We start from the raw sequence: 18,861 nt of genomic DNA, 5'->3' as shown, positions 1-18,861 counted from the left end.
GTTACTGGCCTTAGAACTCGGTCTCTGCTCTGCTTTTGGAACATTGATATAGTATTGGTGTTCTGGGTAGTGGCAACTTCCAGGATATTAATGGTGGGGATTCAGTAACTGATACTACTGAAAATGAAGCAGTAGCTGGTTCTGTTCGTGACATTTATCTTAGTTGTGGCTTTGGTTGAAACTAAAGCATACTGACTGCATGAAACTCAAGACTAAAGACAGTCACCCTTTCATTGGAATGGGAAAGCTAGAAGTGACATTTGCAACTAATAGTTGAGACAAGTTTGTAAAATTGCATTTATTTGCCTTTTGGAAAAAAGTTAATCACACTCAAAGGCTGGGTTCTCAAAATACATGCTCTGCTGAGTCTTCCTCTTCAGGTCTTGCCACTTCAGGTAGCCAGCAACAAAAGCCATGGTGAAGAGTACTGAAATACAGAAGTGATAAATTAGGCTCCAGTTCAAAAGGAACAGAATAGATTCTCCATCATACAGCATGGAAACAGACCCTTCAATTCAACTCATCCATGTTAAGCAGATATCCTAAATTAATCCAGTCCCACCTCTAACCTTTCCTATTCATTTACCCATCCAGATGCCTTTTAAATCTTGAAGTTACAGTCTCTACCACTTTCTCTGGCCACTCATTCCATACACACCCCCACCCTGGGAACAAAGCTACCCCTCAGGACTCAAATCTTTCCTCTCTCACATTAACCTATGCCCTCTAGTTTTGAACACCCTTACACTGGGGAAGAGATATTTACCCTATGTCCTTCATGATTTTATAAACCTCAAGGTCACCCCTTGGCCTGATGCTCCAGGGAAACAGCCCCAACCTATTCAACCTCTCCCTATAGCTCAAATCCTCTACCCTGGCAACATGCTTGGAAATCTTTTCTAAACCCTTTCAAGTTTCACAACATCCTTCTGATAGCGGGAGACCAGAATTTCATACAGTATTCAAATAGTGGCCAAACCAATGTCCTCTAGAGCCACAATATAACTTCCCAACATCTCTACTTAATGCTGACCAATAAAGGAAAGCATACCAAAATGCCTTTACTATCAATCTACCTGCAACTCTACTTCCAAGCAATTATGAATCTTCAATCAAGGTCTCTCTTCAGCAAAACTCTCCAGGACCATACCATTAAGTCCTGCTCCGATTAGCCTTTCTAAAGTGCAGCACCTTGCATTTATCCAAATTAAACTTTAGTGTCATCTGCAAACTTATAAACATACCTTGTTCACATCAAAATCATTGAATGACAAAAGCAGTGATCCTTGTGGCACATCATTGGTCACAGCCCTCCAGTCTGACAAGGCAACCCTCCAGCACCACCCTGTCTACCTTTGAGCCAATTGCATATCCAAATATGATGCAGAGATGCTGGTGTTGGACTGGGATGGATAAAGTTAAAAATCACAACACTGGGCTATAGTCCAAGAGGTTTATTCAGGAGTATAGCTTTTGAGAGCTAGTACTTCCAAATATATCTGTTGGACTGTAGCTTTGATTTTTAGCTATCTGAATAGCTAGTTCTCCCTGTATTCCATAAGATCCAATCTTGTTAACTAGACCAGCATGTGGAATCTTGAAGACCTTACTGAAGTCCATAAAAGATCACATCCACTACTCTGTCCTCAATCCTGTGTTACTCCAAAAAAACCCATCTCTGGTTTGAGGGACAATTTCCCACAAAGCCATGTGGGACTATCCTTAAATCAGTCCTTGCCTCTCCAACTATATGACATTAAAGATGAGAGGAGGCTTGTGTGTTTTCCATTTAGAAATACTTACAAATGGCAAGTGCAATCCAACCAGCCACAGAGCCACTCTCTGATTTGTTGACTTTATCAAGTGTAACGCTTGAATCTCTCCCTACAGAAACAGAAGTGACAGCTAAATTCCAATTCTTAAATCTAGTCCCATTGGGGAAGAAAACAGCACAAGATATTGCTTACATAATGCTAATTGTGGAGTGAGCCAATTACACTAATTTAGTTACCAACTATTTGGCTTGATAATACAGGTTGCTTTTTTGCATCAGGAGTTAATCACATTACCTCTAGCAGTCACAGTATGCTGTTCAGTTGATGGGTATTTAATGGTACTGGAGGATAAAGTAGACAGTGTTGCTGTAGATGGATGTACATTTGCTGAGAAAAGAAAGAAAAATATTACCTATTGCATCTTAAAACATGGGATTCTAACTTTTTCAAATCCCTACAGTGCAAAGAGGGGGACATTTGACCCATTGAGTCTGCACCAACCCTCTAAAGATCATCCCACAGTCCTGAGAAAGTTAGTCATGGAGCACATAGCACAAAGGCACTCGTTTGTCCAAATTAAACCACTCCATGGAATCACATGTAAAGACTCAGCTGAACAGTCTAATATTGCAGGGTAAAGCAAGCCAACGGGAGTAGAGAGTGGAGTGATCAGATCAGGATACTACACCCTACTTGACTCAATTGAAGCCAGAGCCAGGCCTGAAATTTGTTTGAAGCTAGAAATATGTCACCACCCAAATGCAGACCAGATGTGTCCTCCAGGTGATTTGACTTCTATTCTTAAAGGCAATCAAAATGGTCATCTTACATTTGATTTCAATATAATGCTGATATTTCATGTTAAGTGCTTTAGTTTGCCATAAATTGAAATAAAAGAATCAAGTAGATCGGAGCTCAATGATTGTGGAAACAGCAAGCTTCTGTACTATTGATAGTTATACTACACATACATTTGAAGACTCAGTTTCCAGATTTAAAGTTTTGAACCTCAAACCATTTAAAAAGGACATCTTACTGAGATTTAAAGGGTGATAGAATTGAGAATTAAAATAAGCCAGAATTCACCTTCAAAAATGGAGACTAAACAGCACAAACTTTATGTAAATTGCACAACTTCAGGAGGAATACAAAAAAGTGCAGCAAATTGTACCAATATTTGAATATAGCTGTCCAAGATATGCTGCTCTATTTACAAAACAGTTATCGGCCTCACCATTTCAATTCAGTGAACTAAAAGTTAGTTTGTATGGTAGATGGCACTGGCTTGGCATCTCACCCTTGTCATGTAGTTTGGGTTCAAGACCAACTGCTCACAAAGGCAAGGTTGAAGAACTGGTTTCAGGCACTTCTGTAGAGCTGTTTTCATATTATATACACAAAACCAGATATAACTAGTCACAACTCCATTAATGTTTAATTGTCTCTGCCCAGTGATATTTATGCCTTGTAGAGTGTCACTCCATGACACTAAGTGTTACCCAAGGATACTACCACCACTTTAGACTTTTAATTGTTGTATTGAATTCACTATCCCAATTTCCTGGTTTAGCCTTTAAACCATAGTCAGTCACTATTGCACCAACCATTTGAAGTGTTTGAGAACAAAGTTGATGATTTCAGATCCTAATTCCCCCACAACTTTAAATTGCCCAATGAAAGTTGTTACAAGGTAAAATTTAATAGTAGGTGCCACATCTCACTGGATGAAGCCTTTCTAGCCTGTTTAACCCAGTTATGAAAAATTCAAATACTTGATCCACTTTATTTTCAGTGATTCCATGTATATTCTAAAGGAGGAGGAATACAAAAAAGTTGGTGCTAGCTATTATAGATTGATTGAGTTTACCTATTCTACAGTGTTTTCCATTCAGCTCCAGTTCCTTTCCAGATGGACACACACAGGTATATTTTGGTGACTGACTGTTGAACCAAGGTGCAGGGAGACACATGAAGTCACAGCCGCCATTCTTTAAGCTTTTATTACACCAATTTTTACCTACGAACAAAGTATAGATCAATTCATGAATGCAGAAATGGAGCCATATTATTTGGGTAAAGTGGTGTGAAACCAATGGAGATCAAAAATGAAAGTCTATTAATAAAATGTATGCTGCCCAGAACAATTCAAGTTGGGAAGGCAAGCTATTGCATGAAAGTCTTAAGTACAAACTGTCCACTAAGTGAGGAGATAAGTTTAAAACCACTTCCACTGCCCAGCAAGGTGAGTTCTAGGAAGAGAAAAAATGATGAAAGGGGCAGAAACTGAAGTATTTCCCCTAAAGGAGCAATTTTGTCAATGCCCCAAATCTTTTTTCAACACTAGAGGTGGTGAGAATGAAGTACTCCTGAAATTCCTGGATTCCAAAAGTATGTATGTTAATAGAGTAATTGAACCAAACAAGTGGCTGGACGATAAAAAGAATTTGCAAAGACCAGAAACAAGGAGCTGATATAAGTGTGGGGCTAGGATTTCACTGCAGCATTAGAAATAGGGGGTGGTGTAGGCTGTTCAGCCCCTTCCCCACTAAAGAGCATGGCTGATCCAATATTACTCATCCACTTTCCCAAATCAGCCCATAGCCATCAATTCCATTACTAAAGAACTTACATCGTGAAATACACTAGTTCCCCATTGCTGTGACCAGGACTGTAAACACCACCTTCAAATTCCTGCATCTTAAATTGGCATTCCTTTATTCAGTGACTATGCCCTCTGGTCCCAGACTGTTCCATGCAGGGGGGGGACAAACACCTCTGCCTTCAAGAATGCAAAAACAGCTTGACTGTTTCAATGAGAAACTCTAATTCTAAATTCCAGCGCAGAGTCCCATGTTGTTTAGCCTTTGCTCATAAGACATTTCTTGTATACCAGGGTTCATCCTAAGTAAACCTTCTCTGAACTGCCTCCAATGAAATGCTAATTTTAAAAAAAGGGCACCAAACATGCTCAGTACTCCAGATGACAAAGCAGGATCAAGAGGCTGCAATGCCCAACTCTCCACCCTCCCCCTCCACAGAGAATTGATTAGATCCATTAAGAGTGAAAGAGGAGTGCAGATAATAATTTCCTTTTGTGGGTTGAAATCTTTAAAAAAAAAACTTACCAGATGGCTGCAACAGTTCATTATAAACAGTGAGGTCACGTGGCTTTTGAAGGTTGGAAGCCAACACCTTCACATCATCTCCTGTGAATTTATTGGCTCCATAAATGGTTTTGCTTGCTGCATCAGTCCAGAAGACATTGTCCTGGAACAAGATCATTTTCAGCATGGAGACATAATCTAGACCTTTCCCGAGTGCATTTCATTTATTTTAATCCAGATCTGTTCTAAATGGTTTTCCAATTTTTTCCACAGAAGGAATAAAGGTGGTAGCCACAAGGGGCCAGTGTTGGACTGGGCTGGACAGAAAGTCAAAAGTCACTACACCAGATTTAGTCCAATGGTTTATTTGAAAGAAAAATCAAACTTGGAGCACTGCTCCTTTACCTGAAGCAACAGCACTGAAAGCTTGCAATTTCAAATAAACCTGTTTTACTACAACCTGGTGTTGTGACACTTTGGGTAAAAAGTCAATGAATTTATAGTATGTTGCTTAATCCCACAAGGATCATTCAGCAAGCCTCCATTTCACTAATTTGAAATGCCTTTATCAAATAATATTGTAAAATGTTAATAAAATGGATGGAAATAAAGCATTACCTCAAATACAGAGACAGCAAAAGGATGAATGAGGAATTCCAATGACCACAACACCGTTCTTCTATCCTGGCCACTTAGACCTACACTTGATATTGTGTGCAGCTTTGAGTCAATCCAATACAAGCAGCTTTTCACAAGATCTATGGACAAAGTTCAGGTTAAGCTAGTTGTCAATAAAAGCATGCATGCGCTTTTAATCCCCTGTAGAAATATCCTTACCAAGTGCAATGCCATTTGGCCACTGAATCTCTTTGGTCACAAGATGCTGCCGGTCAGCACCATTCATTCCTGCTTTTTCAATCACTGCTGGGTCACCACAGTCTGACCAGTACATAAACCTTCAAAACAAAAATCAGTCAATAGAAACAATTTTCAAGGAACTCAAACTTGGACTATTAAATGAAGTTCAAGCAAATCGACAATTCTGTAAAGCAGTTGGAAAACTTCTTGCCGTACAATTTACACAGTAAAGACAAAACAGGTTTAGCCAGTTTCCAGCAAGAACAGATTTTGGCTGAGAACTAGTAAGTAATTACTAAACTCAAATTTGGGTGATATTCCAACCAGGCCTTGATTTTTTTCCCCCCCCACCATATATCTTAATCTGGCTTCTTTATAATCAGTCCTTCAGTTAGGACAAAAGATACAACATTTTCCAAAATTTCTTGTCCCTCACAGCTACAGGTTCAAAGTCATTCTTGGGTGACTGAAGTTTGCACAATGTCTGTGTGGGTTTCCTCACATATGCTGGCTGGTTGGATTTGCCATGCTAAAATACCCTTATTGCCCAGGGATCATAGACTAGGTGTATCAACCATGGGGAATGCAGGATTACAAAGATAGGGGTGAAGGGGTGGGTTTGGGTAGAATGCTGTTCAGATTAACTGAACTCAATGGGCCAAAGTGGCCTGTTCCCACATTATAAAGATTGTAGGATTTAAAATTTGGGATATGTTTGATGTAATTTTTCTTCCCACTCCATTGATTACAGTAGTCAAAAGGGCAAAAGACTGAATAAGCAGCTTTAGAATTTACAAGTCCACATGATTCAGGAGACACATGCACAAGCTACACATTTAAAAAAAGAGTGCAAAGACCAATACCCAGTAATTGGATCAACGGCAACAGAAGTTGGTTCCCTTAATTCAGTGTCAAAGAGTGTCTTCCTTTTAGTTCCATCAAATGTGGCCACAGATATGGTCTTCGAACCAGAATCAGTCCAATAGATATGCTTGTAGATCCAATCCACTGCAATTCCTGCTGGAACATCCACATCTTCAATTTTGGTAATCACAGACGATTGTTCCCCTTCATTCATGGACATACTGGAAGAGAGTTACTGGTTTAGACTCCAATTGTATTCAAGGGGAAAAGCAACTTTGAATTGTCTCATTAAACTCAAGGCATGGCACACTTTTGCTGGAGTGCACGGTGTCCTAAACACAATGACTAACTGACCTACTTTGGTGGCCTCTGAAAGCAAAGTTATTCAGGGCAGTGGATAAGCTCCTGCTCCTTCAATGCCACAATGTTGGTACCCAAACAGAAAAAGGCACTGTTTTAACTGATTCTGAACAGCAGCCCAGCGCAGCACTCCAGTAACAGCTAAGATGTATTCAAGTCCTGACAGTGGGATTTGATGTTTATTAGTGGAGTCAGGCTGGTAACTATATCAATGTCCCCAATTTGTACAAAATCAGTACATTAAGTTATTTGCAGTCATGTAAGAGTCACAGGGTGAAGGCAGCATTTTGTATACTGACATTCATGGGTCAAAACAGGTTTGAGTTAGGAGGTTATGTGGCTGTATTGTGTGCTGGTGAAGCAACTTTTAGAATATCAAATACAATTCTGGTATCCTTCTATAGGAAGGTTGTTAAACCGCAGGATGCACTCAAGACCCAAGGATGTTCCTGGGACAGATGCACGCACACAGTGGAGTGGTGGGTACAATTGCAAAATTTAAAAGACATCTGGAGGACTATATAAATAGGAAGAGTTGAGGGATGTGCCAAAACTTGACCCATGGGACTAAGTCAGATTTGGATGTTTGGTCAGCCAGCATCCAGCTCCTCAGATGCTGCCTGACCTGCTGTGCTTTTCTAATACCACACCTGATCAACATCTGCAGTCCTCACTTTCTCCTGTGATGTTTGAATGAGTTTGACAAAAGACTGCTGTATGACTGAAACACCAGGCTATTTAATAAAGTAAGATATGCTGGTGTTACATTCCATGTCTAGTTTTGTTTCTGCAGATCTGAGAGAGTAATAAGTGGTTAAAAAAGCTTGCTAGACAAACTCTGCAAGTCTGGAAACATCTATGTAGAGAAAGCAGAGTCAATAGAGACTGCCCTGAAGGGTCACTGGACTCTTGTTTCTGTCCAGACCTGCTGAGATTCTCCAACTGTTTTCAGATTTCCAGCATCTACAGTTTAGTTTTTAACTAGCTTGTCATAGGAGAATGTATTATTTGAACTGCTGTTTGGCATACTGTATCTCAAACAAGTTTATTGACTAGTGCCTGAAGACAACCATGTGGGATTCAAATAAGTAAAAAATAAAAGCACACTTGCAACAAGCAACCAGTCTTTTACATATAGTTGCCCAAAAGTAACAGTAAAAATGTTTGCAATGCAGAATAAAGTTAAAGGTGGCAAGTTACCTAAGAATTGCGTGCTGGCTTGATTCAGTCCAGAAAATTCTGTCTTCAGCAATATCAACATCCAGTGCTACAGCATTTCTCAACTGCACAGCAATCTGGGTGTACTCATAACGATGTAGGCCTAGTTTCCGGATGTCATGCTGATTTGTGAAGATCAAATAAGGTTCCTCTCCTGTGCCAGGTTTGCAATAGCAAAAAGTGAATAATCCACAATTTTAAACAAATCACAACAGGCCTTTTTTTTTTATTTACTGCCAGGGAATCTAGTTTTTTTTTCTTAAAAATCAGTAAATCTTAAAACGGTCTCTAAGCCTAAATTAGAGTGATGTTGAATATTACAGATCCTATGAAACCATATCCTTTACTCCATCACATTGAACAAATTTATAGCTAATAGGTTGTCCCCATCTGGCCTGCAGCAACTTAGCCATTTGGAGGGTTTCATTTTATTGCCAATGAATGTTCCCAACTTATTTATTCTTGCTGTTCAGAAGTAAAGCACATGATTTATGCAGCTCATGTTTTAAACATTCTACTGCAAGGATGATTATCTGTTGCATATTTGATTCTTAAACACCCTGTAGAGTAATGATTTAGTTTCATTGTCTCCAGTAAAACATTCATCTGCAAATAGCAAAACAGGACTGATCAAAATGGATACACCCCTGCTACCATTAAACTGTAGCATGAAATATTTGGGATTTTTCCCCCCTAAAGGATGTATTGATTTTTGTTGTAAGTATCCTGATTACAAGGCTTACTTGGTGTTAAACATGAACAGTGAGTGGAAGTCATCCCAAAAAAAAGTGGTGGTGGGAGAAACAACTTTTACAGTTGAGCAGGAGACAGTGAAGATATGGAAATCACTGCAGTGCATTGGTGTTCTGTAGACACTTAAATTTATATTTAGATTCTTTAAGGGCCGTGGGTATTAACTGCAAGGTCAGCATTTGTCGTCTAACTCCTTGAGTTGAGTGGCCATTTCAGAAAGTAATTAACAATCAGCTCCATTTGTTGTGGGTCAGTAGACAAGACATAGCAAGGATGTAGATTTCCTTGTTATTTTGGTCTGCATATCAATTACCCTTTTCCACCTGATTTGGATAATGAAACAAATTGATTACATCTTAGAAGCTACAGTAGCAAGTTAGCTGGGAGTGGGATTAGTAAGTCTCAGTTAAGGATCAGAGGGATTATAGTCATGTTCATCTAAAATTCAGAGAACACTTGTCTCAAAAATCAGTACCTTCAACTGAAGACTAATTACAACTGAAGAGTGATCCAGAGCAGGCCAAGAAACAAGGGAAAGTCAGTGGATGATCAGAGACCGGCATTTTAAAACATTTCAGTGTCCAAAGATGGCTGGGGCAGGTGGGGGGTAGCAGTGAAATGCATCCAAAATTTAATCAAAAAGGCAGACTTAACTGGAGAGAGGGGGTTGTGAGATCTTGTGCATGAGACAGCATGAAGATACAGGGGGTAATTAGAGGTGGCAAACAGAACAGGGATCTTTTTACTAGTGAATAGAGTTTAAAATAGTTGTAACTGTTAAAGAAAATTTGCACAGTCTGAGACCAACAATTCTTTTAAGAGCAAATCATGCCAAGTCTTACCTATTGCCTTGCAAATGGAATTAGTCAGGTCCATGTGATATCCAGGATGACATTCACACTTGTAACTTCCTTCCAAGTTCACACAAATCTGGCTGCACGTTCCAGAATTTTGACATTCATCAATGTCTAAAGTAAACCAACACATTTAAATTCATGAAACTTTCATTCAAAGCAGTTGACAAAAACCACAAACACAAACAGTTCAACTTGCCTTCACAGGTTCGATCAACCAATCGAAAGCCAACAGGACAGTCACATTCATATCCAATGACAAGATCATGACAGAGATGAGAACAACCTCCATTGTTGAGCATGCATTCATTCACATCTAAAACAAAAACAAAGATTTAGTACTCCACTCCTCAGGATCACTCAGTCCAAAGCTGCTATCAACACAATTGGCTAATCATTCTTTCTCCTGCTAAAGTTAAAAAAAAAGGATACCTTTTTGTTGAGGACTGTGGCAGTGTTGTAACTGACTGTATTGGATTCTTTTGGTTCATGCATCCAATATGGACATTTAAACATTGAGAATTGTACATTTACAAAAAAAACTGAGTATGGAAGATACTAGACATCTGCAATATCAGGGAATGCTTGAAACAGTTCTCAGCATCTGGAGATTAATTCTTAGATTTTTCTGGAATGAGACTTTCGTTAACAGACCATAGCGATGAATTGTGGACCCTTTGATTAACAAAAAAAATTCTCTACTGAACTGTTATAGCATTTTTTTTTTTTAAAATGGTGATCTTATACAGAACAACTTCCTATAGCACAGGGCTGCAGAGGAATGCAATATGTTACATTACAGCAGACCAACCTGCAGATGCTGAGTATTGTCACCATATTAAAAAATGTATACAATACAAATGCAAAGTAACCAGGTCAAAGTAACCAGAATAAAATGTTCATTTGATAGATGCTCAATTCAATTAAAAATCATTGAAGAGCAGGTAGTGATTGAGAAGTGTCATCATATTATAACTTCATACCAATTTCAGGGCATAATAGGAACAGAGTATCTAATATCCTTTGAACACCTTTATTTCCTCTTATGGTCCATCACCTAGCCAAATATTAGTTCAAGTCAGCTACTGCAACTTTCATGTCCATATAGTTGTTCCGAATAGAATAATTTGACCTTTCAAACTGGATGTAATAATTTGGATACACCATTTAGCTTGAAAGAGAAATTAATTCAATTATATTCCATAATATAGGTCTTATACAATCTGCTTTCTGGTCAGATGCAGAATAGGCTGCTCTAAAAAGAAATTCAAACATTCTTTCAATGAAAGGCCATCACCAATCTGAGTGCCATTCCTTTAATCAAATTGTGAATACTTCAAAAGGACCTCATGTATTCTTCATCCAGGATTACGGTTTGGGGAGTTGCAAATTCCTGGTCAGTGAGATCTTTCCCAATCATCCCTCATCTCCACCAACGAATTCTAATCCTGATCTCTCGAACGAAAAAGTACCCAGACTGTTGCAATAATTATACTTACATCCTTCTACTTTAGTTTGGAAGGTAGAGTGCAGTTTTGGACCCTGTATCCAAGGAAGGCAAATGTTGGTGTTGAGGGGGGTCCAGGGATGATTCACAAGAATAATCCAGAGAATGGAGGGCTAGTCATACAAGGGGCAGCTGAGGACTCTGGATCTCCACTCCATCAGATTGAAAAACTTGGAATTATGGGGAGGCCTGGATCAAGTAGATGCGACAACACTTCCATTAAGAGGGAATAGGATCCAAGGGTATAGCCTCTGAATGGACCCTTTTAAACCAAGAGGAATTTGTTCAGCCAGATTGTGATAAATTTGTAAAACTAATTGCAATTAAGGGCTGTGGAGGCCAAGTCCATGAGTTTCTCTCAGAGATAGGTTCTTGATAATTAAGGGGATTAAGGGTTACAGAGCAGGCAGGTGAAATGGGAGCTGAGAAACAATAGGAGGTAGAACCCAGAGCCAAACGGCCCAATTATGTTCCTCTTATGGTCTTACTATTCTCAGATGTCATACACCTATATTCAAAACCCAATCCTCGTCAGCAAGAGAAATCTGCAGGATCAGTGTTTATTCACATGACCACAGTTCATTTACATTAGTACCATTTGCATTTAGATGGAGACCTTACAAATATAGGGTTAGGCCATTCAATACTAATTGATCTGTGGCCTAACTCCATATGCTTACCTTTTAAGTTTCAGGGATGTGGACCAAAGGCATTTTATTTCAGATTTTAAACATTAAAACTGATTTAACATCCATTGTTTTGTGGGAGGGTGTTCCAAACCTCTTCCATTGAGAAAGCGTTTCCCAACATCTCCCCTGCATGGTCTGGCCCTCATTCTCCCTAGTTCTAGGATCCCAATGGAAATAGTATATCTACCCCATCTTTTCCTGTTAATATCTTATAGGCACTAACCCAATCATCCTGTAAGCTAAACAGAGAAAACAAGCCTAATCAATAGTCATTCCTCAATTTAAACCTTCAAATCCAGGTATACTACAATGACGACAAATATATCTTGACTGATATATTCAATTGTTCCCTTCTTACCATTCTCACCTTTGTTTTCCATACTAATATCTTACTAAATGCCTTAATCCATTTCTTTAGCAATCCCTTACCCCTCCTGTAAGGAGCTGTACTTCCCTAGGTGTTTCAAAACACAAGTCCTAGCACAATGCAAGCTGTTGACCACCCCAATGTTACAGATCCCACTTTCCCCAGTCCTGAAGAGTCACGAGACTAAGTACTCTCCAAATTTTGCTGGACCTGTGGAAGTATTTCTGCAAAGTGTGTTCATATTCCCCAGTAAGAGTACCAATGCCTCAAATAACAGATCCAAACTTCTCCCAAACCAATCTTTGAACCACATTCATTATATTCACCCTTTACCAATTTGCACAAGATTTAGGTAGCAGCCCAGAGACTGCCACTTTTAAAAACTGCTTTAAATTTAGCATTTTGCTTCTCACAGAACTCACTCCTGTTTGAGGCCACAGACCCCTCCCTTGCCACTGCAAATTTTTCAACTAAAAAAACACCCCAAGGGGTCTGTAGGGACTCTGCTGCAGAGAATCAGCCACTTTTTCCCCACTACCCTCACTCCACTATTTCGTATTGCCCAATCTACTGGCACTCTCATTCATGGGATAAGCATTACTGGTTGGACCAGCATTTATTTCCCATCCCTCGTTACCCTCAAGTGATAGCAAGCTGCCTTCTTGAACTGTTGCAGTCCATTCAGTATAGGCCCATCTACTATGCCATTAGTGAGGGAGGGGGATGGTGTTAGGTTTGGAGGGCAATTTGCAAGTGTTGTTTCCAGTATTTGATACCTTTCCCCTTCTAGATGGTAGCAGTCATTTACCAAAACTCAAATTTATACAGCAGTTTCATGATACACAATCTATGGAGGAACCGAAAGCTTATGGATATGGGCAGGTTGCTTTGTGCTGAACGGTAAGGCTTTAAGTGTTATTGGAGCTGTGCTCAGACGAATGGGAAATATTCCCACTTCTGCCCTAAGCCTTGTGACATGATTTTGAAAAAGGATATGAGGGGCAACTTTTGGAAATGGAACTGGTCTGACTAAAGATTGGAATACAGACAGACACTAACGTCACATCTTCAAATGCATTGTCTGAGCAGAGATGTCACTCTTTAAAATCAAACCTCAAGTTACCTTGGGAATGTGACTTGGTAGTTCTGGATTTACATCAAAAGCTGCAACGCCATTCTAAGAGATGAATGGCTTAACTGCAATCTAGGTTTGTTCAATATATCACAATTGTATGGCATGATAGGACACAATTTTTTTGCTTTAAATTCTATGATCCTACCCTATCTACCTGAAGCAGTGCTCTGAAAGCTTGTACTTAGATAGACCTGTTGGACTCTAACCTGGTGTCATGTGATTTATAATCAAGCATTGTAGATTGTATATATTTTGGGAGCCAGGAAGTGAGCTTCCTTCGGCCAGCATTTATATGGCTACACCAGTTCAGTCAACAGCAACTCCCTGGAATGGCAGCCAATTAAAATCAATGCTCCTCACTTCATCCAGACAAGAAAGTCAGCTCTTTAAAATTGCACAATTGTTCAACTGCCAAATACATTGCTTAAACTAGTACCATGCAGCATTAAGGCAGACTTGTAAAGTTAGCCTCGTCTTACCAGACCATAGGGCTGCTCGGAGATGACTAGGGGTGGTTTAACCAGAGGGTCACCACACCTCAGATGAGGGGAGGAGTTAAGATCCTTCATAGTAACCTCAGCCAGTGCTGTTGGCATCATTTAGCACAGCAAACATGATCCAGCAAATGGAGCCAAGTATCTCTGTCCTTGGTGAACATGGAATTCATTGGTGCATTCCTTCAGTAATTGGGGATCATTTCTCCTATAGTACCTTTTATCTACTTGGCTCAGTCATTTTAAGATTAGAATGTTATTAATTGGAAATCAACCCCATTGCATATGGGACAGCAGTGGCAAATACCTTGATGTGAAAACTTGATTTTTGCAACAAGTATCTATTGAAACGATGTTTTTAAGAGTTAGAGCACAAACAGAGCCTTGGGTCTGACCAGTCCATACTGAAATGTGTGCAAACTAGGCTAGTCCCACCTGCCCTGCACTTGTGACACAAAGTTAGTCCCTTTTTTCCCCCCCTTAAAAAGCTGTTGCTTGGCTAAGGAGACTCCTTGATTTTTTCAAAAAAAAAAAGGGATAATAAACCAGGGCTGGGCTCCAATCAATCTAGTTTGGTACAGAGATGAAAGGGATATGGAGAAGCCTTTTGTTTATATGTAAAAGATGAGACTTCAGGCCAAAGTGGTCATGTTTTCAAAGTGACCTGTATAATGAAAAAGGGAAGTGGTCAGCTCTCTAGCTAGTGAGCAGTTTTAGTCCAGTCTTGAACTGGTTGAGTGTTCAACAGAGAGCTGTATGAAAACACTTTCTGCCCTTCAACCTCAACCTATAAGCGTGTTCTATTTATACTGGGACTGTGGAGTCTAATCAGAACAGCATAATTAAATCTGGCTGGATAGGTGGCGTTCGGTGTTCTGTTCTTTGTTTTGTGTAGTTTTGTGAACTAGCTGGTTTTAAAATCAAGTAGACAACCTAGCTAACTCAATCTGGGTAATTTTCACTGTACACTTACCAAAACAAATTGCAAAGTTGTGTTTGGAGCTGCCTGCTTAAGAATGTTTTGAGTGGTCTGGCCTAGTCTATAACACTTGGCCCATATCCCTCCAAACCGTTCATATTCACGGACTAATCCAACTAGCTTTTCAACATTGTAAATGCATCCACTACTTCCTCAGACAGTTTATTCCACGGGTCAACCACGAAGAGTTGTCTGTGTCCTTTTTAAAAATCTCAAATATATGTCCTAATTTTGCACTTCCATACCTTAAGACCAGACCTTGGTCATTCACCTTAGCTATGCCTCACACTATTTTATAAACATGTAAAAAAGGTCACCCCCTCAACCTCCTATGCTCCAGTGAGAAAAGGTTCCAGCCTATTTTTATTGTTGAAACCATCAGTTCCTGACAACATCCTGGTAAAACCTTTTCCAAACCCTCACTAGTTAATATCCTCCCTATAAACAGGGTAACCAGAACTGCACAGTATTCCAGAAGAGGCCTCCTCAATCTCCTGAGGAATGGAGTGATTACTCAGACTGAAATTTATGTTAGTGCTACACAGTTCTACCTTTGTGGATTGCCCAATTGCTCTAGCTCAATTATAGGCAACTAATTTCAGATAAAGGTCAACAGCATATTTATTGTTCTTTTGCCTTAATAGATTACAACTCAAGAAGTTAATTGCTCTTGTGTACATCTTAAATCTATTGTTTATTCCATAATTGACAGCACAATTCTCCTGGATTATATATTAAAAATTTTATATTACAGGATGTTTGTAAACAAAAAGGAGAAGAGGGCTGCAGATGCTGGAGATCAGAGCTTAAAAATGCATTGCTGGAAAAGCACAGGTCAGGCAGCACCAAAGGAACAAGAGAATCGAGGTTTCGGGCAGAAGCCCTTCTTCAGGAGTGAGGAGGGTGTGCTAAGCAGGCTAAGATAAAAGGTAGGAGGAGGGACATTGGGAATATGATAAGTGGAATTTTTGAAAAGGAGTAGCTGTGAAAACCCAATTAGGAAGCAAATTTAATTAAAATGAAAATTTCAAAAATCAGAACATTGCTTAAATAAACATGGGGACTTTTTTTAAAAAAGAAAAAAAACCTTAGTGTGCTGGCTACCCCCAAATGATTAAACGGAGTTAGACCACACCATTCAGCCCTTCAAGCCTGCTCCACCATTCAGTGGATCCACGGATACATTCGAGTTTTAGTATTACACCGTTCCAACTATCCCCAATAAAACAGCCCGAAATCTCTCCATTTCCATTGAAAACGCACAACCATCCCAAACAAATCCTGAGGCAAAGTCCACCACTTGCCATTGTGAGATTTGAACATTATGGATCAGCAGATTACCAGTCTGTCAGCTTTGGTATGGTCAGCTAGCCCACTTGAAGGCACAAAAAGAATTTTGTAAGCAGAAACAAAACCAGAATTTGCCAGGAAAGCTCAGGTCTGGCAGCATGTGAAGAGAAACCAACATTAATGTTGAGTGTCAGTTTGGAGGAAAGATCACTAAACTCAAAACATTAAATGATTTCTCTCCACAGATGCTGCCAGACCTGCTGTGCTTTTCTGGCAAATTGTGGTTTTATTTCCAAGGGCAGTTAAGAGTCAATAATGTATGGGTCAGGAGTCACATGAATTCCAGAAACATTAGTGGGACTGACTCTGAAGAAATTTCCCACCTCTGTCCTAAGGCTCTCTTCATTCTGAGTGAGTGAGTCTGTAGAATTTGCTACCACAGAACAGTCAGGGTTAAATCATAGAATTTCAAGGAGGAGTTGGATATAGCACTTGGGGGGCTAACGGGATGAAAGAGATTGGGGGTGGGAAGAAACATGCTGAGTTGGATCATTAGCCACAATCATGAAACGAGGCTGAAAAGGCCAAAATAACCCAGTCCTGCTCCTTTTTCCAGGTGCCTGGGATCCCTGTGGAGACAGGTGTGTGTCATCTCAGGATGAGCTACATAATCAGGAGCCAAACAGTTAACTTTTTTAACTGTTGCTATCAAGTAATAAGCTACACTGACAAAGCAAGTGCCTTTTTAAAAGCAGCCATACCAGTGGTCTCCCACTGATTAGCCACACAGGATATCAACATCAGCAAAGGAAGAATGAACAAAACAGCAGCATTGGAGGAAGATCATTGGAAGGCACCAGCCCCACCTCAGGGCTGGAGGCCTGGGTTCAAATCCCAGCTGCTCCAAAAACAGATTTTTAAAAAAGGAATATTAGGGGCTTGAGATAGTGGTAGTGTCCCTGCCTCCAGGCAGAAGGCCCAGGCTCAAGTCCCACTACAATCCCAAACAGATTGATAATAAATTGGCAGAAGGGAAAGTTATGGCAGCTAACAATCCCAAAGTTCCCAGCAGGCAGTTCCCAAAGTACACTAGAACATGGTTCAAATCTGACATGCCAAACTAGAGTGCAAGATGCTTAGCAAAGACTCGAGCCACAAGTCATACAAATATTGTAGGAGTGTGTGTTAAGAGGTGGGTGTACTTTGTTAAAGCAGCAACTGGATACAGCAGCAAGTGCGCTCAATAAGGCAACACTTGGTCAAAACTCAATTAGCTCATTGCCTGGAGACAAAAATTAGAGTTTGACCAGTTTAAAATTATACCCCGAAACAAATCAAACTCCAATTGAGTTTGAATAGAGTATATTGACAATCTTAAAAGCCAATGACAATCCAATGCATTGGAGGTATGAAACCAGTGAAAATTGAATCGTTAAGAGAACTGACAAGCCCAACAAGTAAACAGACTGCCTGAAAATAGCTCTTAAGTACCTTTTCAATCAATAACCTGTGACGCAAAAATCCCTAAGACACAGGAAGATCCAAATTGAAGAATGAAAGCTGCCTGGTTGAGATTAGTCTTGTTTTATAAATCTTAATGGAGGGTTTTACCAGATTAAAGGGAAGATAACAGATAGGTTAGAGTAAGGAATGGTAAAGTGTTAAAAGTATAACAGAATAATTAACTAAGTAGTTAATTTTTACTTTAATAGTCCTTGGCCACTTGAAGTTTTATAGATTACTGCATAGGATAATTTTTGTTGCTGGTTTTAAATTAAGCTGGAAGGTTTAACCTGGTGTCGTCAAATGAGTTAAAAAAATGGACTTAAAGGAATAAAATTTCAGAAACAAAAAAAGTTGCTGGAAAAGCTCTGCAGGTCTGGCAGCACTGGAGGCGAGAGTGATCAGAGTTAATGCTTCAGGTCCAGCAACCCTTCCTTAGGTTTGTTATTTTCATCAACTGCAGGTTTATTGAAAAAATGTTTGCAGTAAGTTAAACTTTTAGTCCCAAAACACTTACTACATTTTCCAATGAGTTCATCACTCCAATCCTTGCAATCCTGCTGTTGATTACAGACTTGCGATACATTAATACATTCACCACTTTGACACTTGAAATCCATGGGTCCTGTGCACTCAGCAACTGTCAAAAAAAAATTAAAGCATGAAATTGATACTTGTACAAGTATCAGTGATATTCTAAAAAGACAGTTAGAAGAGTGTATTCACCTTTCTTACAGCTGTTTTCATCACTTCTATCTGGGCAATCACCAATTCCATTACACTGTCTGTGTCCTGGGATACAGCTACCGTCACTGCATCTGAAGTAATCAGGTCCACATGTTGGAGGTGCTAACAAGAGAGTTAATTAAGAAGTTGGGTTTGGGTGTGTTGTGAAAACAGGTGTGCATACAAATATCTTCCAGAACATTTCTAAAGTGCAATTCATGTTGTAAACATATTGTGCTGTTTTCAGTCTGAACAGTTAGAAATATACAAAATTGACTAGCAAATTGTAAAGATGCACATATACAGATTTTGTACTGTTGTGGTTCTGTTCGCCGAGCTGAAAGTTTTTGTTGCAAACGTTTCGTCCCCTGGCTAGGCGACATCA

At 39.6% G+C, this 18,861-nt stretch overlaps 1 protein-coding gene across 1 annotated transcript in view; it reads right to left on the bottom strand.

Annotated features, from left to right (window-relative positions):
- Positions 1-283: 283 nt before the first annotated feature.
- The window catches only part of LOC122564024 (low-density lipoprotein receptor-related protein 2-like), a 109,787-nt gene continuing 91,209 nt past the window's right edge, over positions 284-18,861 (bottom strand). The window contains exons 56-68 of the mRNA XM_043718478.1: positions 18,477-18,599; positions 18,268-18,390; positions 9,986-10,102; positions 9,775-9,900; positions 8,162-8,333; positions 6,601-6,822; positions 5,717-5,835; positions 5,498-5,637; positions 4,901-5,042; positions 3,643-3,792; positions 2,070-2,162; positions 1,804-1,884; positions 284-427 (exon numbers count right to left, since the gene is read on the bottom strand). Coding sequence (XP_043574413.1) covers positions 321-427; positions 1,804-1,884; positions 2,070-2,162; positions 3,643-3,792; positions 4,901-5,042; positions 5,498-5,637; positions 5,717-5,835; positions 6,601-6,822; positions 8,162-8,333; positions 9,775-9,900; positions 9,986-10,102; positions 18,268-18,390; positions 18,477-18,599 — 1,715 coding nt within the window. The 3' untranslated portion in view covers positions 284-320. The remainder of the gene's footprint in view (positions 428-1,803; positions 1,885-2,069; positions 2,163-3,642; positions 3,793-4,900; positions 5,043-5,497; positions 5,638-5,716; positions 5,836-6,600; positions 6,823-8,161; positions 8,334-9,774; positions 9,901-9,985; positions 10,103-18,267; positions 18,391-18,476; positions 18,600-18,861) is intronic.

The sequence above is a fragment of the Chiloscyllium plagiosum genome, chromosome 2, assembly GCF_004010195.1.
Source record: "Chiloscyllium plagiosum isolate BGI_BamShark_2017 chromosome 2, ASM401019v2, whole genome shotgun sequence".
NCBI lineage: Eukaryota > Metazoa > Chordata > Chondrichthyes > Orectolobiformes > Hemiscylliidae > Chiloscyllium > Chiloscyllium plagiosum.
The sequence above is the reverse complement of the archived record's forward strand: the minus strand, read 5'-3'. Positions and strand labels throughout refer to the sequence as shown.